General features: G+C 36.8%; 1 protein-coding gene across 2 annotated transcripts in view; it reads right to left on the bottom strand.

Moving 5' to 3' along the window:
- Window positions 1–25,303, bottom strand: part of RYR2 (ryanodine receptor 2) — a gene marked incomplete at its 5' end in the record, with an annotated part of 721,806 nt that overhangs the window by 365,367 nt on the left and 331,136 nt on the right. For both annotated transcript variants that reach the window (XM_082674159.1, XM_082674158.1), the window contains 3 exons: window positions 4,756–4,920; window positions 17,066–17,222; window positions 22,061–22,135. In XM_082674159.1, coding sequence (XP_082530285.1) covers window positions 4,756–4,920; window positions 17,066–17,222; window positions 22,061–22,135 — 397 coding nt within the window. The remainder of the gene's footprint in view (window positions 1–4,755; window positions 4,921–17,065; window positions 17,223–22,060; window positions 22,136–25,303) is intronic.

Raw genomic sequence — 25,303 nt, 5'->3', positions numbered from 1 at the left:
CTCCTTTCCAAATGGGTGTTAAGAAGTAGGCAACTCAAAAAGGTGAGCCATGACAGTAAACAGAGTCAAAAGACAGGTGAAGGGAACTGTAAGCTGTCAGGTTCAGGTAAAATAATATGCACGGGTCCCTGTACAAATTAGTCATTCAATATATTTATTCAGCTATTGTTTGAAAGATGAATCAGTTGTTGTTTTAAAGAACCAATCAATAAATACATTGATTTGAAAAACAATCACTAGAATGTTTTCACATATCTATGTTCAATGATTCATCCACAGTCTAAGCAAACTCTGAACAAAGCAAAGGAAAACATTACATGGGATACTAGTTATTCGGTAGTTCTGAACATAGCTGGGTTCATTAATAAGTACTGAGCAATGCTTCTAAGGCACCTCAGTTCTTTAAAAAAAATGTGTTTTTATTTTATGAGTTCTTTTGTTAGCTTTATCTTTTTGAACATTCTAAGAAAGAACAACATGAAGAGATAAGTGCAAAATATTAAGTGAACAGCGGAATCAATTTCACAAAGTGAACAAACCACGTAACTAACACCCAGATCAAGAAAGAGAATAATATGGCACCTTAAAACCTGCCCTGGAGCTCCCTTCCTGCCCCATCCACCACAATGTTCCCCACCTTCATGACTTTCAACAGCAAAGGTCACTTGTGTACTATATGTAAATGGAACCATTTGTGCCTAACTTCCTTCACTCAACACGAACAGCAAGATGTTTCTAGGACATTTAATCAGGTATACTGAACTAAAATTAGCAACTAGAACTAAAATCATAAACTACCTAGAAAGCAATGTAAAGAGGAACTCCTAATACCAAAATCAATGAGACAGATACGTCTGTATTCAAAGTCAATTTTGTAGCCTTAAATGCCTTCATTGACAAAGAAAAAAATGACTAAAGTGAAGGAACGTATTACTCACTTTAAGACTCTAAAAAAGAAAAACAAATTGAATAGAAAAGGAGAATTACTGAAGATAAAAAGAGAATTTAATGAACTAGAAATCAAATAAAATACGAGAAAAGGATGAATAAACACGAAATGTTTATTTTTTGAGAAGATAAATAAAATAGTTAAACCTCTCACAAACCAGGCTAAGGATAAAATGGAAAGAAAAAAACAGGGAGAAAAGAATGTAAGATACAAAAGAAGACATTAAAATTATAAAATGATAATAAGACAATGCTATATGGAACTTAATGGCCAAAAATTTTTTTAATTTAAGAACAAAACTGACTACTCCAGAGGACAAGGATGGCTTCCCAGCAAGTTAAAAATCATCGAAAGCAATCCGCCCAACGAAGTAGAAAATTTGAGGATACCAATTTATTAAACAGAGATTGGAAAGGAAATTTAAGATCCAATTTTTAAAAGATTATAGGACTAGACAGTTTTACAAGTGAGCTCTAATGAACCTTCAAAGAAATGATACTCTTCATGGTAGACTAGTCAGTGAACTACGACCACTGCCTATTTTTATATAGCCTGTGAGCTATGAATGGTCTACAATTTTAATGGCTGAAAAAAGACCAAGAAAAGAATATTTCATGAAACCTGAAAACTGTATGAAATTCAAATTTCAGTACCCATAAACAAAGAAAAATTAATATATAAATTTCATATATAAAATGAATATATATGATAATTCTAGATAAATTCTAAATGAAACATAAATAGAATCTAATAAGATTTCAAAAGAATAATAAACTAGGTCAAACTGGGTTTAGTCTATGAATGTAAGGATTCTTCAATATCATGATGTCTATTAACCTATTTATCAACAAAGTAAAAGACACTAAAACATGATTTTTTTCTCTCTTCAATGGATAAAATTTAGCAATCATTGCTAATTTTTTAAAAAGTCAGATAAAATAGAAATAGCAGGATATTATTTAAATATATAAACTATTTCAATTGTCCACAGGATGCAAGAAGGCATAACTTCTGTGAAAATTCGCAATAAGAAGTCATACTGGGATGAACAACCAGAATAGATGAAAAGACAGCAAGCTGAGATAAAAAGTGACCTGGGTGAGATAACGAAAAAGACAAGAAAACTAAAATTTCAAAGACATGGAAAGACATTAAGGAACAGAACCGCATCAAAGAAAACAAAGTGAGTGATTTGGGGGACACATTTGAGAAGCAAAATGCAGAGACTGTGTAAGAACGACAGGAATGCCAAAGGGGAAGACAGCTGACCTGGAGGAGAGAGACTAGCTGTGCTCCTGAGAAAGAAATTACAACTGTAAGAAAAGGAGGCCAAAGATACGCTGCACAATTCTCCTGTCAGTTTTAAAAGACCTACGTGTGCTGATTAAAAATCCTTGGTGACACAGACATAGAGAACAGACTTGTGGTTGCCAAGGGGGAGAGGGGGTGGGGAAGGGATTGATTGGGAGTTTGGGGTTAGCAGATGCAAACTACTATACAGAGAATGGATAAACAACAAGGTCCTACTGTTGAGCACAGGGAACTATATTCAATAACCTTAAAGAAAAATGTATGTATATGTATAACTGAATCACTTTGCTGTACACCAGAAACAAACACAAAATTGTAAATCAACTATACTTCAATAAAATAAATTTTAGAAAATCCTAGGTGACAGATGCATTTCATAATTCAGAGTTTTCAGGGTTTTTTTTTTTAATGTAATACAATGTATAAACTGTACATGTGGAACACCCAGTATGGTACGTGCATCATTGCATAATCAATGAATTTATATTTCTGCAGCAAAACATGAATACCCACACTAAGCAGGATACATAAAACCTATGAAAAGTGATTCAGACATTTTTTTAGCTAACCAAGGTTTTACTCATATGAAACAACAACAGAAAGTCAGTTTCAAATATGTAACGATTTGGCGAATATACCACACATGCTTTTCTCGAAAAATAAAATGATTTGAAGATACTAGCTAACTGGGAAGTGTATAAACATTAGGAGATCTAGACTGAGAAGTCCTCACCTGTCATGACCACACTGAGGTCTCTCGATAAAGATTTAATATAACAGATGGTTCTAGAAGTAGTAATACATTTACAGTAGAGATTGTGTTAGATTATCTCTTCTATGGCCTATAAAGTCTGTTTCACATGTTACTTTACTAATGGAAATAAGACTGGTTAGCTTCTCAACACCCCTGTCAAATTCTTCTATAAAGCAAGCTCTTTGTTAGCCTATGATGCAGAATGTAAGTCCCACTCTGACTTTAATCCATGGATAAGGAATAAGAGAGTAGAGTAATAATAATGACAACAGGGTGAGGGATAAATGAAATGAGTGGAGAGCACAGAAAATGTTGAAGGTGACCGATGCATGGATACACAGGGTTCATTGTACCCTTTTTGCATATATTTGAATTTCCATGATAAAAAGTTAAAAACAGCGAGGCTCAGTCGTGGGACAGAATGAACGCTATACAAATACTGAACACAAACACATTTAAATTTATGAGCCTAGATCAAAGACCCCAAAGACAAGCAATCATATTATAACGATTATAAGGGTCTGTGGCAGAGTTGTCCCAGGCTCTCCATCCGAAGCTCTGAGGAAGGTGGTACAGGGATGCACTTAAGCCCAACTCCATCAAAGCAGGATTAGCTTCCCACTCCACTAATATCAGCACTGGTCACTCTAAAAAGATAGCAATAACCTTGAACAATCCATACTGGAATGTGTATACGTTACGATGAGGAAATCTACTGAAAATAAACATTTCTTCCCCACTACTTCCCTTCCAAGGTCTATTATAGAAATAACAGTTATCCCATTATCTGATTCTGTGTACTGTTACATGGCGGTGTAAAAACATGAAATGTGAACAATCTAGTATCAATGCTATGTACTTGCCATAAAGAAGCTCACAAATTAGAGAGGGAGAGAGAGATGTAGCCTAGTAAATAAAATAGCACAGAGAGTGTATATAAAATTTAATAATATACAAATATTATGAGAACGCAAAGGAGGGTGTACTAGATGAACTTAGATAGGAAGAACATCTAAGATCATCTTTAAACTTAACCCCTGGGGGATAGATAGGAACTGGGTGGAGGAAAAAAAGAAATTTAAAAGGGCATTCCAAACAGAGGAGATGGTATGTGCAAAGGCGCAGATGTGGAAAAGCCACGTTTCTTTGAGGCATTGGAAGGAATGTGCTGTAAGTGGCTGGTGTGCTGGGGAACCTGAAGACACCCAGAGACTGGACAAAGAATAGGAGAATGGGGCAGAGACAGATGGGAGGCAGGTCAGAGAGGGCGTCACATACTATCAAAAGGCGTTAACTGTCGTCTTGTAAGCGATGGGATATCAGTGAAGGACTCAGAGGTGAGTGTATGAGCACGTCTGCAAATGAGTTTGGGGAATAAAAGAAACGAAACTCACAAACACTAAACATTTATACGCATGAGCATTATTGAGCATTGTAAAAAAGATACTGTACACACAATCCCAGCAGCATCACAGAGGACACAGTGAATTAGGCAGACCAAGCTAGGATCCAGAAAAGAGTAGCGTATTTCTTCACCTAGTATTTAAATCAGTGATATAACAGCCAGCGCTGTTCACTTACAAAAACCAGAGAGTTTATTAGGGTGGGACTGGACCTCTAGCATGTAAATTACAAACATTAGCAGGTGGCAGACAGGGTTAGCTGCTTCTTTTTGTCGTGCATTTGTGTTTTTCGTTCATTAATAACGACTGCCATAAATACTGTTTTGCAATACTCTTACCTTACGTTGTATGGAACCCATTCTCACAGATTTCACATCCACAGACTGGTAAGTTAGCCACAAGCCCGTGTTGATATGCTGTATATAGCACACTGAGTCTCCATATTTTATTTCAGAGGTTCCCATGCCATCAACTTCTTTCCTCACCCCTACATCCAATTTTTCCTAAGAGAGAGAGAAAAAAAAAAAGATAAGAAAAGATTTTAAAAATACAGCTTATATCGAGAAAACGTTGCCTTGTTGTAAATAATGTTCTTTGAAAAATGCAACTCTCTGCCATCCTCTGAAATAATAATGGTCAAATGTTCCATGCTAGCAGTTCAACCTCTACTGGAAACTGAAGTAGGAGATTGCAGAGATAAATAACATATTCCTGAATTATTCATACTGGCAGAAAATTATTTTGGCCATAACACAAAATTTTATATTGCTTCATGGCAAACTCCAAACCAGAGATCTTAAAATCAGTAATTTAGGCTTCATATTCTTTCCAGATTATTATTTTTGTGATTGATGACTAAGAGCATAGGATTGAGGGACAGAAAAGTCAATTTTGAGTCCAATCTCTGCCACTTATTCCGTCTGTGACCTTAGGATAAGTTAATTAAACGTTTTAAGCCTCCGTTTTCTCATCTGTAAATACAGCTAACAAGAGACTCTCCCCCAGAGTATCGGAAAACATGAGATAATGAATGCAAAGTCCTCAGCACAGTGCCTGAGATAAAATAAACACTTCAGTAAATTCTAATGATTTTGACCATGAAAATGGTATTGATAATGGTGATGATGATTTCCTTCTTAATAAGGATGTCAGACATAATGATGATTTCTTGCAAACTAATCAAGGCTATAATTCAGTTTCAACTACTTGCAGTTTCTAACTCGGACCACAGAGGTATTCACTCCTAAAGGGCTGCCATGCTAAGCTCCCTATGCTATGAAGAAGCAATCAGTCCTCTGATACCAACTAAATGTTTCTTTTAAATCCCTATTTATTTTTTATAAAATTATTTATTTATTTTTGGCTGTGTTGGGTCTTTGTTGCTGCATGCGGGCTTTCTCTAGTTGCGGCGAGCGGGGGCTACTCTTCGTTGCGGTGCACAGGCTTCTCATTGCGGTGGCTTCTCTTGTTGCAGAGCACGGGCTCTAGGCGCACGAGCCTCAGCAGTTGTGGCACGTGGGCTCAGTAGTTGTGGCTCACAGGCTCTAGGTACACGAGCCTCAGCAGTTGTGGCACGTGGGCTCAGTAGTGTGGCTCACAGACTCTAGAGTGCAGGCTCAGTAGTTGTGGTGCACGGGCTTAGCTGCTCTGCGGCTTGTGGGGTCTTCGCAGACCAGGGCTCGAACCCGTGTCCCCTGCATTGGCACGTGGATTCTTAACCATTGCGCCACCAGGGAAGCCCCTAAATCCCTATTTATTTTAATGCTTCTTCCTTCAATTTTCCCTCCATGCTTCATTCTGATCTTTAAGAACTCGTTACGTCTTGAATTTCTGTAGAGTTCTTAAAATAACAGCAAAAAAAAAACCACCTAATGTTCTTTTGGTTACAATACCTCCTTTTGTGGTTTCTTATTCTTCTCCTTGTTAAATTTACTAAGTTTTGTCTATTTCTTTGGCTATTTGACTGTCGTGTGAAGTTAGTACCAGTTACACAAATGTTTTTGAAGATTAGGTTGGAATAAATTTTATGTCTGTTACACAAAAAGGAACAATTCAAGTAAAACAGCTTTTTTATTTCTCATGGTATTATTGCACCATACTAATAGTTCGCAACTCCAAAATAATTACGGACACTCTGCCAACAATTGAAAATTAAAATTGAAATGAGTTGCAATTCTTAATGCAAAAAGGGTCAAGGTCATATAAGAAAGTAAATGCAATTATGAGTTAAGCTGATTTGACCATTAAGCAAATAACTTGAAACACTATTCTAAGAATCTGCAATAAAACAGATACCAAACCATGCCAATTTCATTCTATCAAACCAGACAAACTACTAATCTACTTATACCAACCCTATAAATAGGAAAATTAAATTCTAGGGAAAATATAGAACAATGCAATTATCTCCTCAAAATAAAACAAGGGGCCTGTAACATTCTTTCTGTTTGTCTTTTATCCCAGGAAATGAGTATGTAGTCTATTTATAGGCTTGTGGACTGTGCTCTGAGAAGCCTCAGTTACTAAGTGCAAAGGTATGCTGTGTTTGCTTTTTACTGAAGTAGTTCACATCTCTCTCTGGATTAGAAATTTTAATTGTGAAACTTCATGATGACCAGGTTTTCATAACTACTCTGATCCTCAACTCAGGGAAGAGCTGCTAAAATGACATTAGAGAAGAACAAAAGAAGTGTGATTATTTGCTGAAGAAACACGAATAAAGGCCAGTCATGCTCTTTCCCTCTTTTATTTCCTATCATTTTCTATAGCTCAGGCTTAGGAGAAATTCAGGTGAAAATCATCTAGATGCTGTGACCAACCACCAAGTCAAGAAAACGTGACAGCAGGTAGAAGCTTCTAACAGATAATTAGTGTGTATTACTAGAAATAAAGTGTCCAGCTTAGGCGAATAGTGATCTTTCTAAAACCCTATCTTAGCTACCCTATATCTAAATTAGTGGCCTTTAATTTCAGCATCGCTTTGATTTATTTTATAAATCATCTAGATTTGTTTTTCTTTTGAGTTATTCTGGCTTTGGGAAATGACGGCGTGGTTTAGTTGGGCTAATCCTCCCACAGATAACAGAAAATTTGGAAAAAATATTTTTCAGAATCTACTGGAAGGCACTTAAGAGGGACCAAAAGCAGAGAGAAAGTGAACAGCAGACTTCTCTCCAAAGACAGAGCACCCAAGTGATTTGTAAAAAGCAGCCTTTGCCTTGGGGCATGGCCCGCCCAATCTGCCTGGAGCTCAGGCAGAAAAAAGCTGCTGCCCTATTGATGCTTGAGGCATCAGAGGACACAGTTTGGGGCTCACAGGCAGACAGAAAATTTGATAAGCTGAATCCTGGATAAGAAAAGTAGCCACAAAATCTGTTTATAAAATTTGCCCCAGGGACTTCCCTGGTGGCGCAGTGGTTAAGAATCCGCCTGCCAATGCACAGGACACGGGTTCGAGCCCTGGGCCAGGAAGATTCCACATGCTGAGGAGTAACTAAGCCCGTGCGCCGCAGCTACCGAGCGTGCACTCTAGAGCCCGCGTGCTGCAACTACTGAAGCCTGAGCGCCTAGAGCTCGTGCTCCGCAACAAGAAGCCACCGCAATGAGAAGCCACCTCAACGAGAAGCCCGTGCACTACAAGGAAGAGTAGCCCCCGATCGCCGCAACTAGAGAAAGCCTGCGTGCAGCAACGAAGATCCAATGCAGCCAAAAATAAATAAAATTTAAAAAAAAAATTGCTGACCACTATACTATGCATGCTCAGGGGAGGCCCAGTTAATGGCAGCAGCTAGGAACCGAAATAACTGAGTACAAATAAGTAGTACAAGCAACAGCCTACTGCCAAAGAGAGAAAGAAACCAGAGTTTCACTCGAGCAAGGTTTACTGCCTGCCAAAACCACAGTCACTCTTCAGAGAAAAAAACAAAACAAAACACAAAACTACTCCCAATCCTAGCCTTCAAACAATCCTACTCACGAATGCTTGGCAAATCTAATTTTCAACCGAGCATCAAAATGCTTCCAGAAGTAAAAAAGATCAGCCTGAAAAATAATAAGTGATATTTTGGCATTGGGTACACCAAACTGGCTCGTGACTAAGTCAAAACTACTTCTGAACAACTGTCTTCGTTAAATGATGCATACGCGTTGGATAAAGTAGACTCATGAAGAAATTTAAACTAGTCCCATAGGATTATGTGTTTATTATACGGACACGGTGGTTCAAAAGAGTCTTCTAGCATTCATTGAAATCTTCCTTCAATGTCTCCAAATTGTTCTGTCAAGTGGCTGATAGGAAGAAAACAAAGGCCTTTATCCTTAGATGATGGAGTGTTTCTTTGGGTAATAGCCAGTTCTCCTTAAGACAAATAATGGCTGAAGTCAGGAGAGTTAAAAGGTCAAAACATTTTTATTTATTTGCTTCTTTATGGGGCCACACTTTGGCACAGAATAGTTGGTCACTGTGAAATATGAGTCTAAAAATGCTACAGGGTCAGAGAAATTGCTGGGACTGACAGACCAGGCCAAGCTTAGCCCATCCAGGGCAGAGCTGCAAAAAAAACAGACAGCTTGCTTTAGCCCTGGTGTTCAGAAACCTCATGAGGAGACACTCTGGTGGGTGAGTTTGTGGCCAGAAGGGCTTTAAAACTTTTCTTGTATTGGGATGTGTCAGCAGCTTTTGCCAGGGAAAAGCTCTTTGCAGGAAAGAGCTCTCTACAGGGGGCCCCTCTGTCTTGTCACTAACCTTACACCAGGTACCCCCCACGCTCTACTCATCTCCGGCCCTAGCACCCCTTTCACATCGTTTGACCACACAATACCTTGCCTAATCCGTTGGTTCTTTCCATAGATCAAAGAAGTAGAAATGAAGAATAAGTAATTAACAGATGACCAGATCTCTTCCCTAGCTTCCGCGTCAGTAACCTCGCCAACAAACTGTGTGAACAAGACAGTATCCCAAGAAAGACCACGAGGAATCAACAAGCCTGCACACACGCCTGCACGCAGTGGGGCATGGCGACGACTCTGACCCCCTATCTCAATGATTCACTGAGATGACTTCCCTGTTTCCCTTTAAACGCTTCCATGGTTGAGCAGAATCTTCAGAGGTAGTTTTTGGGGGACACTGAGTCCACCATCTCCCCAGACTGTCAGCATTCTGATTAAAGGCAAGTTTCCTTTCTATCAGCATTTGTGAGTATCGATTTTGTAAGCAGCGAGCAGCTGGACCTGATTCAGTAATGGAGGGTCTTTGAGGGGCTTCCATGGGGCAGTGAAACAAGGTCACAGAGCCTTAGGTGAAGCCCTCTCATATCTTGTACTAACCTTCCCTCCTCTGGAGTGTGGGCAGAGCCAACGAATATGTTGGGACATCACTCCTGCAATGAGGTTATGTTATATGGCAAAGGTGAGAAGATCTTGGAGATGTAATTAAGGTCCCTATGCAATTGACTTTGAGCAAATAAAATGGGAGTTTCTCCTGGGTGAGTCATACTTAATCAGGTGAGGTCTTTAAGGAGGGTTTAGGCTCTCCCTGAGCTCAGCGACTACAAACAGTGCATCCCATGGGTTCCATTCTGCTTACAATCTTCCTTTCCAGGCCACTTGCACTATGGACTCCAGGCTTACTCAGCCAGCTTCATAATCTCAGAAAGCGGGTCCAGGTAACACATCCCTTCGTGTATATGTATCCCATGCTGGCTCTACCTCTCGTTAAACTCTGACCCATACACCTCATCTTTTTTTCATTTTTGTTTTTTGTTGGTTTTTTTTTTCATTTTTAAGGACACTCATGGCTTTCTAATTTTACAAGCAATACATGTTCACTGCAGACAACGAAAGATACCTAAAAGTATAAAGTAAAAATTAATGATCACCCATAGCCCATCCCTCCCAGAGATACCCATCATTAGCATCTTGATGCATTTCCTCCCAGTATCTCCATTTTCTAAAAAATTGAAGTATAATTGGTCTACAACACTATGTTAGTCCAGGTATACAACACAGTGATTCAATATTGCTATACATTACAAAATCGTCACCATGATGTCTAGCTACCATCTGTCACCAAAGATACTACAATATATTATTAACTATATTCCCCATGCTGCACATATCATCCCCGTGACTTATTTATTTGTAACTGTAAGTTTTTACCTCTTAGTCTCCCTAACTTGTATCTTAAACATTTTTTGAGCCAAGAATAAAAATCTCAAGTAAAACAACATACTAAAACTATGTCCTAAAAATATTTTGTTCTTTCTATTTTTGCCATGTGCTCCATAATCCTTGTAATCTCATTGGCAGTCTTATTTGAGGTTGGTATTCCATCATTTCAGCAGCACAAGGTTTCTATTCATGGGGCGTGAGAGGGAAAAAACTGGAGGAAGTCACCCACAGAGGAATATTTTTAGGGCATTTTAAGTTTAAAAAAATGACATCTTGGGGGTAGTATAATACGTGGGTGATTGGCAAGACCTACCTTATGATGAAAACTGACATTTCAACACACTAACGTAATGGTTAAAAATTCTAGGAGTAGAGAAAGTGAAGAATAGGTCTAAGAAAATCTGCATGAATCGAATTCTTCATGATATAAAATGTTTTTTCAAGAAAAGACCAGCATAAGCATTTTGCAATATATATGTGCATCAAATCATCACATAGTACACCTTAATTTCATACATTATTAAATGTCAATTATATCACAATAAAGCTAGGGGAAAAAAGAGGACCAACATCAGTGATCTTATAAACTGTCTTCCACTTTATTCTGTTTATTCTGAATATATACAGTCATCAACAACTGTTGATTATTCTGCAAATCCTGAATTTGAGATGAGATTGGCTAGTGAGTGTTCACGTTAGTGCAAAGATATCCCAATGACAATCAAAACAATTGCTCCTTATATTAACTAGTAGAACAGGTTTTTAAAGCCATTCTCATAATTTTAAGTAAGAATGATCTTAATTATTTGTAAAAAAAAAAAAAGGTATGTTTCAAGAATATATTTTCAAAACAGTCTCACACAATCATAGGTAAGGGAATGCTACTGTAAATGTAAGGGTTCTTTTTTTTTTGAGTTTGACTTTTTTTTAGGTTGAATTTTTGAATTTTATTTTATTTATTTTTGTATTTATTTTTGTATACAGCAGGTTCTTATTAGTTATCCATTTTATACACTAATATGTCAATCCCAATTTTAAAAGTTAAACTTTTCATCAGTAATGAGAACTTGATTTGCAACACAGTAATTATGTCAATCAATAGTCATTTATTAATTGTATACTCAAAATATACCAAAATTGAAGAAATATCTTACACACACAAGTCTTTGCCTTCCAGAAATATAAGTACTCATTATTTTCACTGGAAACAGTATAGCAAAGATACATAAAGATATGGCAAGCATTTTCAACTTGTCAGTGGCACTAAGGGGAAAAAAAAAAGAATCAAATATACCTTTATGTAAATCTGATTATTTATTTCAAAGACCAGGGGCCATGACCAAATGTGATGATTAACAAAAGGATGAAAGAAACTGTTGAGCTATACTATCTTCTCCAAAATGTTGACAGTATAAAAACTATTTTATTTTTAAAACATACAATTTCATCTATAATTAAGGACTGCACTTTTATTCTAGTTTAGTTAGTTCTAAGTTCAATGCTTTTTTATTACATAATTGTACTTTTCATAATTTTTAATTTTAATAATTAGCCCTATTAGTATCAAAATATGTATATATTTGTTAAAAACTGAAATACACACACAATACAGTTGTTTCTGAGTGATGGATAGTACATGATTTTAATTTTCCCCTTAACTCATTTTTGCAGTATTCCCTTTTAAAATCCTCTAAAATGACTATACATTACATATAATGAAAAAGTAATTTTAGAAAGAAAGTATAGAGTTACTATCTTGACTTCATAGGAAACACTTTATTACCTACTCTGTCAGTGATTTTAAAATGAAAATTCTTTGATTTTAAAATTAAGATGCCCTCCAAAATCTAAAAATATAGTTGTCATGATCCAGCACTCCCACTCCTGGGCATATATCCAGAAAAAACTCTAATTCAGAAAAATACATGCACCCCTATGTTCACAGTAGTAATATTCACAATAGTCAAGACATGGAAACAACCTAAATGTCCATCAACAGATGAATGGATAAAGAGGATGTGGTACATATATACAATGGAATACTACTCAGCCATAAAAAAGAATACATGTTATTTGCAGCAACATGGATGGACATAGAGATTATCATACTAAGTGAAGTAAGTCAGAAAGAGAAAGACAAATACCATATGATATCACTTATATATGGAATCTAAAATCTGACACAAATGAACTTATTTACGAAACAGAAACAGACTTACAGACATAGAGAACAGACTTGTGGTTGCCAAGGGGGAGGGGATGGGGAAGGGATCAACTATACTTCAATAAAATAAATTAAAGAAAATAAAAAATAAAAATAAAATGTTTTCCTGGATTTCACTTCCACCTTCACGACTCTCAACCATGTTATATACAATTATCACAGTGGTAACTGACAGTGGGTTATTAACAAGCTGTGTATTACAGTGGTTCCATAAACGTGAGGTCCATGTAGACTAGTTTTAGAGAAACCAAACAGTTCATTAAAAGGCAATGTTGGAGAGCTTCCCTGGTGGCGCAGTGGTTAAGAACCCTCCTGCCAACGCAGGGGACACAGGTTCGAGCCCTGGTCCGGAAGATCCCACATGCCACGGAGCAACTAAGCCCGTGCACCACAACTACTGAGCCTGTGCTCCACAGCTACTGAAGCCCTCGTGCCTAGAGCCCATGCTCCGCAACGAGAAGCCACTGCAATGAGAAGGCCGCGCACCACAACGAAGAGTAGCCCTGCTCGATGCAACTAGAGAAAGACTTAACGCAGCAACAAAGACCCAACGAAGCCAAAAATAAATACATTTATTTTTTTAAAAAAGGCAATGTTGGAATCCTAGGTCTCTGTACTTTCAGTGTAACCTATGACATTACACAATCACCAAAAGCCAGAAACAGAACCTCTGAGCAGAGACCACAGAAGGAGCTGGTCAGTAAAAATTCTTCAAATGCAAACTATACTCTAATACTGACAGAACATAAGCAGAGATATTTGGGGGGAAATGTTTCAAAAACTAATGCTTTGGGCAAGAACCGTTATCAAGAGATTTTGAAAATAGTCATAGCTTTTGAGTCAGTATTTCTGTTTCTAGGTCTAGCCCTAAGAAATAAATATAAACTGTGCACAAAACTTATGTCCAAGTATATCAGTACAATGGATGAATTTTTTAACTGATTTTTTTGTTACAAAGGAAAAATGGCTATAATAATAGGCAAAATAATCCAGAGATTTTTTTTTTAAAGTTAAAGAAAATGCTTTCCCCTTGCACTCATACACCTTCCATTTTGATCTTTCTTTTTATTAGTTTTATTTTATTTTTTTATATTTTATTGAAGTATAGTTGATTTACAATGTTGTTAATTTCTGCTGTATAGCAAAATGATTCAGTTATACATACACACACACACACACACACATTCTTTTTCATGTTCTTTTCCATTATGGTTTATCACAGGATATTGAATATAGTTCCCTGTGCTACACAGTAGGACCTTGTTGTTTATCCATTCTCTATATAATAGTTTGCATCTGCTAGTCCCAAACTCCCAATCCTTCCCTCTCCCACCCCCCACCCCCATTTTCATCTTTCTAAAGCAGCCAAAGTTAAAAGATTAGTGTAGATTCTTCCACATCTAATATATAATCATATATAAACACACACACATGGATCTTTTTCTTAAGTAAAATAATAAGATTTTTAAATTGCATTACAATTTTTTTTCTTCACTCAACAATATTATGATGGGTATCTTTCCAGATCAATATATTCTGATAGCTAATACCACTTAGCTATCAAGTCTATTCGTTAAACATTTGAGTCTACCAATTTTTTGCCATGACAAAGAATGATAATGTGCACAGTTTAATTTTATTTCTGTAAGAAAACTCCTCTTATTAAAAATACATTTATATAGAAGACTGCTAGATCAGTGGCTGCATGTATGCAAGAAAGACATTTTTGAAATATGTTCATACTTGTCTCTTTTGCACTTACATTTCCATTGGAATGATCTAGCCCATTTTGCTAGAGGCATCCATTTACCTCCTGGAGAATAAGGATTGTCAAAGAGTGAATGAAAAGAGAAAGATCATGTATTCATCTTTCTATAGCAAAATAGGATTTTTGGAGACCATGGGAATATGATTGTTACAGAAATAATGAAAAGAGAAAGATGAACTCAGTATTCAGATTTCTCCAGCAACAGCAGGAACTAGGGAGACTACAGTTAGACAATGTTGTCAGGCACCTGCCCGGGAGGCCCTACATGAGGCCCTGGTGTACCTCCAGGCCCCTGGGGCAGCCCTGACAGCCTGGGGGTGAATAAATGACTAGCCAGTCCAGGGTTCCAGGCCTGGAAGTCAGGCCTAGTTACTGAAACCCACCCTGGCTAGTGGTTTGGAGCAGAGGTAACCTCATGTTCACTGGATCTTCTTCTGTGCTCAGCCAAGTGACATGGGCAAGTGGCTCATCTCTCCTGCCTTTAGTTTTTCCATCTGTAAAATGGGGATCCTGATTCTCAGAGAGATCAGTTACGGAGAATATTCAGCTCATTGGCAGACTTACAAGAAACACAGCATGGTAGCAATTATCATCTTTAAAAGGCCAAGAAATTAGGGAAGAAAGGGCCCTGCTTCCCAGTGCTGTCAACAAGCTTTAGGAGGGCACGCACTGTCAGCATGTTCCCAGCTCCGAGTCAAGGTCAAGTCAGCCCTTAAATATTCCTGGGTGAATAAATGTCCACTTCCCTTCTTTCACAAACCTCCCTTCTCTTCCACCACCTTACTTTAGTAAATTTTACTACAATAAAAATATTGTTTAGTGTTTGGCTTTTTACTGATAAATATCTTATTTGTTACTTGATTTTGGAGTTTTAAGAAAATATTATTTGACTTTTCACTGCTTCACTGGAAGCAATCAGAGCACCTTTCATTTTTCCTCTTTCTCCTCCAGTTTTTGTTAGACGTATTTTTCCTTTTTAAATGCCATATATTGAAATTTTTTCTAACATCTTTCATTGTGATATGGCTGTTCAGCTTTTTCTACTTCTTTGGGATTTTATTTTCGTAGATTATATTTTGCTGGGATGTCGTGCATTTCTTTTCACTTTTCCGATTTCCTACCATTAAGCTGTATGTCATTTTACGCTATCTTTTTTACTTGAAAAGGGCTTCCACCATCAGATAACTGATGCGTCTTTGGTGGGTTGAATTTTTTTTTCTTTCTGGACTGAGGTGTTATCAGTGGACAAACTAGCAAATTCCCACCACCCTGGTTAAAGTCTTGAGGAAGAAGCCCATCAGCGTCAAGTTTGTTCACAGTGTGATCAACTGTGCTTTCCAACTACAGACACAAGGAGCAACTAACTGCCCACCTGAGGTCCACCCAGGTACCCTCTCCAGAGCCCCGCTATAGGTCCCTACAACAAATTATAGATGCCAATCCTGTCTCAGATTATCCACTGGAGTTGACCAGCTTCGTCTGTTTTCACCATAAAGGATGGGGACCTACACTGGCTGTCTTTCCAGGAGATCTCGGGAGAATACATCAAATCAGAAGCATCTTCTACCATTCTGTGTCCTCCAAAGCAAGAAAACTGAGAGCGTGGCACTAGGGATGTAAACTGAGGCTGCTGTCTTTTTAGTTACTTCTGGTCTTGCTCAAAGTTACCTTTATCTGTAACAGGGGTGTAAAGTTTTGCATCTCTGAGACAAAAAAAGCTAACCAGTAAGTTAATACCATTCCTATCATGATGCCCAAGTTTCACATTCTTCATTTAATTAAGGACAGAAATACACAATTATCACAAAAATGCATACAATCGATGCTTGGAATGTGTCAAATGAACAAGTGATTTTCAACTGTCCCTGAGATACTTCACTATTCAGGACATCTACTGTTTTCCTGAGGCATGGTTAGCAATCCATCGCACTGCAGGGTTGGTGAGTTACGAATCTTTCATGAGGTACTGCGTGGGCCTAGCTGTGCTACAGCACCAGCATTCCACCTTGACTTTGATGTGCATTTTTTTTTTTTCTATTCTACTCATCATCTAGTTCAGAGGGATTCTCATGAAAGATACTAAGTATTCTCTTAGAGGTTCTGTTCTTACAAATGATTCAAGAACGTAAGAAGAAAGGTCTGCATATAAGAGCATCTGTGTGAACGCTCTGGTGTGCCCATCACATTGCTATACGACAACAGCACAAGGTCTGTGCTTACTGCACTGTCAACGCCTAAGAAAACTAAAAGGGGCTGGATGGATGTGCTACACGTAAATAACCAAAGAACTATAAGCCAGGTGCAACACGTGGGAAGGTGTTAGTGGTTTAGGAAATAGGCTTTACTGAAGAGGAAGGCATCAAAGAGAAAATGGGAATTTGGAAATACATGTAAAACATACATCATTTCTTTTTGCATTTCTAACATCAAAGGAAATGCAGTAGGGATGTACTTAAAGGAAATCGATAATTATACATTTCTGTCTTACCTTGGAAGATCGGAAGGTAAATGCTGTTGATTTGACATCAGCTTTTTCTTTGTCCATGAGTAGAAGGCTTTTGTCTTCCATGAGGCTCAAGTATTTTCCTGTTGTGACATGGCGTAGTCGGAAAGGCTGGCCCCATCTTATGTGGCTTCCACTCCACCTAGCAAAAACAGTTAAGACTTGATCCAATAGCAAACACAATGACAGGAGAAACAGCAATTAAAATGTATGTGTCAGACAATGAACAAAGGTGCTCTGCATACACTGTCTTCTTTAATGATCCCCCAAACCTTATGATGTTGGTGTTATTAATTTCGTATCACAAATAACAAAATGGTTATTCAGAATGATTAGGTTATATTCCATGTCACAGAGCTAACAGTAAGTAGAAGCAAAGTTTAACTCAAGATCTTCCGACATTAAATGTAATACCATCCACACCAAACACTACCCCATGCAAAGATGACCAAGAACTTGTGTTCCAGGTTAACCTCTAATCGCTAGTCACAGATACAGATACTATGAGTTTAAATGATACCATAGCATTTACTAGTTATTTTTGGATTTGCACAGACTTGAAAACTAGTGATATCAGAGTCAATGCCTAATTATGATAAACTGGAACTCATATATATAAACTGAAGTATGTATTTATCTGAAAAAAGAAACCTCTTCCTATGCTTTAAATTTTAATAATGTGGAACAATTATGTCATTAGAAACCAATGAACAAGAAAGACAAACCAAGAATATAAACTCTAATACAGTCAAGAGGAAAAACGGGAAAGCAAAATTGAATGCAACACAGAGAAAATATAAACTAAGATTGCAGAAAAAAGATAAAAAGCAAAGTTGTGATCATTAAAGTCTGCTTTTAAAAATAATGACTTTCAGATAGGGTAGAAAAGAAAAATTAAGATACAGACCATCCTTGCTTTGCACAGTACTGTGTTAACTGAAAGCTGTCATTATCAGAGCCTTGCCCTTACTACAGTACAGAGTGGAAACAAGGTTCTGATAATGGTGACTTTCAGTTATCATGCTAGTGTGCAAAACGAGGACAGCCTCTTATCAATGATGTAAAATCAAATTTAAAAAATACAAATAAAAAGGATTGACCATGCATACAAAATCAAAACAAAATAGTGATGGTAAAGTTGATAGTAGAGAAATTAGAATTCAAGGCAAAAAAGTATAAAGGGGACACTGTCGGGTCTTTTATAATGAGAAAGATATACTCTAAAAAGAATGTACTATGTTATGAAGCTTCACATGTCAATGGCAAACGGAAAATGAAACAAAAGAAACACAAGGATAATTTTTTAAAAGACAATTATAGTGGAAGCTTTACCACTATGTAAGGAATCAAATAAATAAAAAGTAAAGGTATGGAGGATTTCAATATGACTTTATTAATTAATAAACCAGTTTTAATAAAGAAGCATTTTAAACTTTTATATTCTACAAATCAAGAACACTTTAAAAAGAATTCACCAATCTTAGTGAACTATAAGTCAATTTTATGCTGTTTTCCCAACCTGGATTTTTGACCTGAACTATTAGCCTGGAAAATTAACAGTAGAATGATATTGTAATAAGTTCATTTTTACATGGATTTGTTTATAAAGACAATTACTTTGGAAAAGTCCTCCTACTAAATTAATAATCATGTACCAATAAACCCTGATAATAACACGGTATTGTCTTAAAAATGAAATTAAAGTTCATTTACCGACAACAGCATGTTAAAGCATTTCTAGTCTGGTAATAGTGTCTACTTTTTACCAGAATTTCTATACGGTATTCTGGATACCATGTTCAAATCTATTTAATAGGGCTCATACACATAAGCACTCCTCTCAAGCCACTGTTAGAAATGGAATGAATCTGGCCAATCGTCAGCCAAACTTTGTGAAGTCTAAACACATTTTCTTTAGCTCACAGGTCCAAAAGAAAAGAGGAAAAGCCCAGGAGAATCAAGGGCAAGAAAATAATATTTCAGTAAAAACTGAAAATAGTTATAGTAAAGAAGTTATATAAAGCAGCTTCCCATGTTATTAGAAAACTGTTCCATATGTATTATCTATATTTACTTGTAATTATCTCAAAGAAATGAGGAGCATTTGGCCACCTGTCATGATATGTTAATTTTTTAAAAATTCGTAACACATAAGAAAGTGGAATTTTACTTAAAATACAAAATGCATTATTTATAATTGCAGTGATCATGCCCATTACAGAAACGAACATATATCCTACTTACAGTGTTCTGACAACTTTGTACTGGGGTACAATACAGGAATGTGTTTTCTATTATATTTGACTCCCAAAATTAAAACTTACCTTGTTAAAATGTTCATAATACTGAAAAACTTTTGACAACACTAATGTTATATAAGTAAGCAATATAAAATATATAATTACTGGACTACATAAATTATAACAAATACATAGTTTGGGGCCTCATTGGAGGGAAAAAAAACATATGGTATCCCAAAAATTATAATACAAACATTGACCTTTGGAAATAAAGTTCTGTCATGAACATAAGCAGGATCTCTGACTATTACTTCCTAAGTAAAAAGAAAAATTAATTATGTGGCCATTGCATATAATAACACATGCAAATTAAATGCAATCTAATTTGTAAATTTACAGTGAGGCCAAAGTAGGTCAAAGATGCAATAAAATCTAAAAAAAAATTTTTTTTTAAATAATTACATCTCTTACATATGAACCTCCTGCTTTCCTACTGCAGATATACATCAAGGGTCATAGAGTAGAATCAAAACACCTCTCTTTAAGTTTTTAAATGGCTGAAAAAGTCCCTGATCTGCCTTGGCTGTCAAGCCCCCTTGCTGTCATCTGGATTCTGAGAGGCACAGCTACAAACACACAGTGATAAAGTACCCCCTTTCATCTCCATTATTTGAAGAAGGCCCAGGCCCTTTCTATATATCAGTCAACCAAATTCAAAGTTAAAACAAACTCCAAACGTCCCCCTTTCAAACTTCAAACATTAGTCAACAGCAGGGGAACAGAATTAAGACCACGGGATAGAAACACGTGCTGAATAATGGGATTTATGTAATTGCAGTTCATCAACAACATTGTTGACAATAAAAAGGAACTCTTGTTGGGCTTTCAGGAGCTCTCATCCTTTTTTTTTTAAACCTATAAATTGAGACAGATTTAGGTCCTGGTTTCCTCAAAAAAAAACAAAAAATCATTTCTTTAAGCATACAATTGTGAAGGGTAGGTAGATCTATAAATGTGAAAACACATCTGGAGTCTGTTTTTTAAAGGCAACAAAACTTCTCTAAATTTCACTTTTTTGGACTATTTCATTTCTCTGATTAAGCTGTCATTTTTATAATACACAAGGCAAATTATAAAAATACATGTATATATTTGAAATTCTTTTCCCTAAATTCTCTGAATAACTTATGAAGCACACAAAAGCTACGACTTGTCTTCCCTTTCCTTTATGTCATCTCTTCTTTGTCCATCACATTAAGAGGTGCACTTCTCATAAAATTCTGCTTTTAAGTTCAATGTTTATCAAAAGTTTTAATATTTCAGTGCATTTGATCAACTATGACTTTATACAGAAGAAATTTAATATCATCAATTAATTAAGAATTAATGGGGTTAATATAGAAGCACTTTTTTAAAGTCACAGACTTATAATCACAGAAAATATAAAAGATTAATTTACATGCATTTTTTTTTGTTGAACAGGAGTATAACACAGTGAGCAGAAAAGTCTTTCAATCATAAAAAAATTCCAATTGGGGTACTATTCTGTCATGGGAGAATAAAGGAAATATGATTTCAATGAGAAAGATGAGTAACATAATTTTTTTACTGTTAAAGAGACCATGTTCAAGTATTTTTAAATAAACAAAGATGGGTATTAAATCACAGCAGAACTTAGAGACAATGGGATATTTTTATAAGAGTGCTGTAACCATTTTATCTTAAAATGTCACTACTTATAATACACTGTAAGTTATATTCTATGCATCTATTTAAACTGATAATGAAAAAATTTCTATGTCAAGCCTAACAATGATCAAAGAAATACAAAGTTTTTCGAAATCATTGTATGGGATATGTAAGCAAAACAAACAAAAAGACAAAAAACTGAAGACCACTGAACCATTTTAATCATCATTAGATAAGCATTAATCTCAAAATATCAGGTTGACAAAGACAGCTATTCCATAATAAGATAGTTCCCTACAGCCATCCATGAAGTCTGTTACCCTAAATCAATAATTTTTTAAAGTGTCATATAACAGGGAACATACATTGAAAACTTACTGATTTTTAGGTAAAGGACTAAAACTTCCAACCTTTTATTTTTAATTAAACTGATACTTAAATTCTATTTAAAATAGTTCAAAATGACACCTTTACCATCAGTATTGCATTTACATAAAGGAACTAAAAGTCAATCTCTGGACAGCTTTTTGAAGTCACCAGAAAAAAAAAGGTCATTGTTTCTATAATGAATACACAGTGACTTGTTTGCAATCCACATTTCTCACTCAGCTATCAAGCTATTTGTAAGTAAAGATAGTGACTGCCAGTTATGGCTGTCACATCTCACTCAGGTTCAAGTTTCCACTGTTTTACATGTGACTTTACAAGGTTAAACCCAGACCTGAAATGTGCGACAGGGTTGCAAACAACTTGTCCTGTCTCCAAACCTTACATCACTCTGCTCTGGGAACTCTTCCTGCCAGGAGAGGCACAGACTGGGACAAGACAATATTATAAAATCAAATGAGGCTAAACGCAAAAGCAGATGGTATAAAATTGGTGCTTACTACCTGGTGAATGTAGGCTAGTGAAAGATAAATAAAGGCGGAAGGTAAAAGAGGAGAGACTCTCCACTTTCTCAGGGTTTCATTTGCTTGCTGGTTGTTAGCACAAGAGCACTCGAGGTACTTTGTACCCGGAGCGTCAGGCTGTATTTAGAAGTTCTACTTACGCAACTCTTAGCGTCTCTAGTCTCCACAGGGAACGTGCGTGAACAGATACAGCACCACCTTCGTAATGAACAGTTCTGTTAAAAGAAATAAAAAGCCCAATTTTAACGTTGCATCCTTGGACTCAATTTTCCGAGCCAATTCAAAGAGAAAAGTAAATGGGAAGGCTTTGGAGAAACAGTAAAAGCTACTTTTTGGTAGGAGACAATATAACTGGAAATAAAAATAACAACAGTGACCTGAACAAACATTTGATTTAAACACATTCCTTCGTCTTTTACTCCCTCTCATCCCATTCATCCCCTCTCCCTCACCCTGGCCATTTTTCTCTCTTTATCCCAGTGAATACTCTCACCATTAAACTTAAGTCCATAAACGTACTCCACTACGAGTTTGAGTTTAGGTGTAGTTTAATATATTTCAACACATGCATATAATTATTTGCGATTCTAAATTCTTTCTAGACATTTAAAACATTTTAAAGAAATGTGAAAACACATTAATTTTAATGTTTCCATGACAATCTGTTAAATGATAAGAGATAGGAAAATGTAAACATCAATAAAATGTAAATATCAACAAAAAAGTCACACACACACACAGAAATTTCTTTGGATGTACATCACACATACCAAAATTCCAAAGCTCTCGTAATAACAATTTGTTAATATGTCAGACGTGATGCAAAGTAATGTGTATGCATTATCCAAATTGGTCTCTATACCATCCCCTTGAGATTGGTTTAAGGAAAACAAAACTTGTTTCCTGTTTCTTTCCCAAGTGCTCACCATCTCCCTCTCCACTGGGTCTCTTAATCATCCAAACACACACAACCCTGTCCAGTCACAAACATAATAACATGTGACCATATTTTCCTCCCCTGCTTCTGTTGCTTTTCTGCCTCATTACCACCTCCTCTTAATCCTCAGTGCACTCAATCTTGTCTGCAGACCCACTTCTCCACTGAGACAGATTTAGCTGAGGCCATCAAATGACCTTCATGTTACCAAATCCAGTGGACTTATTTATTTTAAACACTTTGGAAAACCCTACTGCCTTGACAGTTTTCCTAACACCATTCTCGCCTGCATTCCTCTTACCTACTCAGATATTCCTTCTCATTCTATTTTTATTGTGGAACTTTTCAAAGACACACAAAAGGAGAGAGAATATTATAATAAACCCCAATACACCCAGCACATAGTTTCAACAGTGATCAATATAGGGCCAACCTTGTTTTACCTATAACCACAAGTTATCCTTCGACATACAACCTCCACATAAAATAATACAAAAGTATTTTTCTATACTTGATATACATATATATAAAATTTGTTTTTACTGGGCTTCCCCGGTGGCGCAGTGGTTGAGGGTCCGCCTGCCGATGCAGGGGACACGGGTTCGTGCCCCGGTCCGGGAGGATCCCACGTGCCGCGGAGCGGCTGGGCCCGTGAGCCATGGCCGCTGAGCCTGCGCGTCCGGAGCCTGTGCTCCGCAACAGGAGAGGCCACAACAGTGAGAGGCCCGCGTACCGCAAAAAAAAAAAAAAAAAAAAAAAAAAAAATATTTGTTTTTATGAAATACCCATTCACTGTTCAAATTTTCCCAATTGTCTCAAAAATGTCTTTTTCAGATTGAACTAATGTCATTTGCAGCAACAAGGATGGACCAGGAGATTATCATACTATGTGAAGTAAGTCAGACAGAGAAAGACAAAAATCATTATATCGCTTATATGCAGAATCTAAAAAAAAAGATACAAATGAACTTATTTACGCAACACAAACAGACTCAGAGACTTGGAGAAGGAACTTATGGTTACCAGGAGGGAAGGGTTGGGGGTAGGGATAGTTAGGGAGTATGGGATTGACATATACACACTACTATATTTAAAATAGATAACCAGAGGCTTCCCTGGTGGCGCAGTGGTTGAGAGTCTGCCTGCCGATGCAGGGGACACGGGTTCGTGCCCCGGTCCGGGAAGATCCCACATGCCGCGGAGCAGCTGGGCCCGTGAGCCATGGCCGCTCAGCCTGCGCGTCCGGAGCCTGTGCTCCGCAACGGGAGGGGCCACGACAGTGAGAGGCCCACGTACCGCAAAAAATAAATGAATAAAATAAAATAAAATAACCAACAAGGACCTACTGTATAGCACAGGGAACTCTGCTCAATACTTTGTAATAACCTAAATGGGAAAAGAATTTGAAAAAGAATAGATACATGTATATGTATAACTGAATCACTTTGCTGTACACCTGAAACTAACACAACATTGTTAATCAACTATACTCCAATATAAAATAAAAAATTTTTTAATGTAGCAAAAGTCATAGAAAACAGAATGATCAGGCATCCTACCGAGAAACATGAGGTAATCATTCTCAGGTTAACTTGCTTTCAAATTTTATTCTTTTTTAATAATGAATCTACTTTTATCCATCATGTCACAGGATGGGAAAAATCTGAATAAATTGTTCTTCAAGAAAAAAATGTCTTTTTCTTTCTGTTGCTTTTTCAAATCAAGATCCAAATGAGATGCATAAATTGGTTTGGTGTCTTTATTTTATTCTAGAACAGTTCTCCCTTCCTCTTCTTTTTTCCTTCTTGCCATTTGTTCACAAAAAAACTGTATCATTTGTCCTGGAGTATTTTCTACATTCTGAATTTTGCTGATAACATCCTCACAGTGTTTTTTAACATCTGCCTCTACGTGATAGATCTAGAAATCTAGAAACTTACTCAGGTTCAAGTTTGTGATTCTTTGGCAAGGACATTTCAGAAATTGGTGTTTGCCTTCCTATGACATCACATCAGGAGGTAATAATGACTACTTGTTTATCTTTTGACATTAAACTTGATTCAGGATCACCCTGATCCATCCATTATAACCTAAGAATTTTAGGTACATCAATGACCAGCGTCCTCAGTAGGGGCTTTTAATGGTGGTTGTGAATATAATCATGTGGATAGCTTTTAGAATCCTGAAACCTTGCCCTCACCACTGGCCAATTAAGCCAAATTTGGAGTCAGGTGTTTTAAAAGCTCCCCAGCTGGTCGTAAGGGGGAGCCAAAGTTAGGAAACTATGGCCTACCTGTCTCTAAACAGTAGCACTACTGACACTTTGGTCCAGGTAGTTCTTTGCTGTGGGGGGCTGTCCTGTGCACTGTAGGATATTTTTCACATCCCTGGCCTCTACCCACTACATACCAACAGTAGCCAACTAAGCTGTGATCCAAGTTGTGGA

This window comes from Grampus griseus (assembly GCF_964374135.1).
Source record: "Grampus griseus genome assembly, chromosome: 16".
In the NCBI taxonomy this organism is placed as follows: Eukaryota; Metazoa; Chordata; class Mammalia; order Artiodactyla; family Delphinidae; genus Grampus; species Grampus griseus.
Note: the sequence above shows the minus strand (reverse complement) of the source record. Positions and strands in the feature narration are given on the sequence as shown.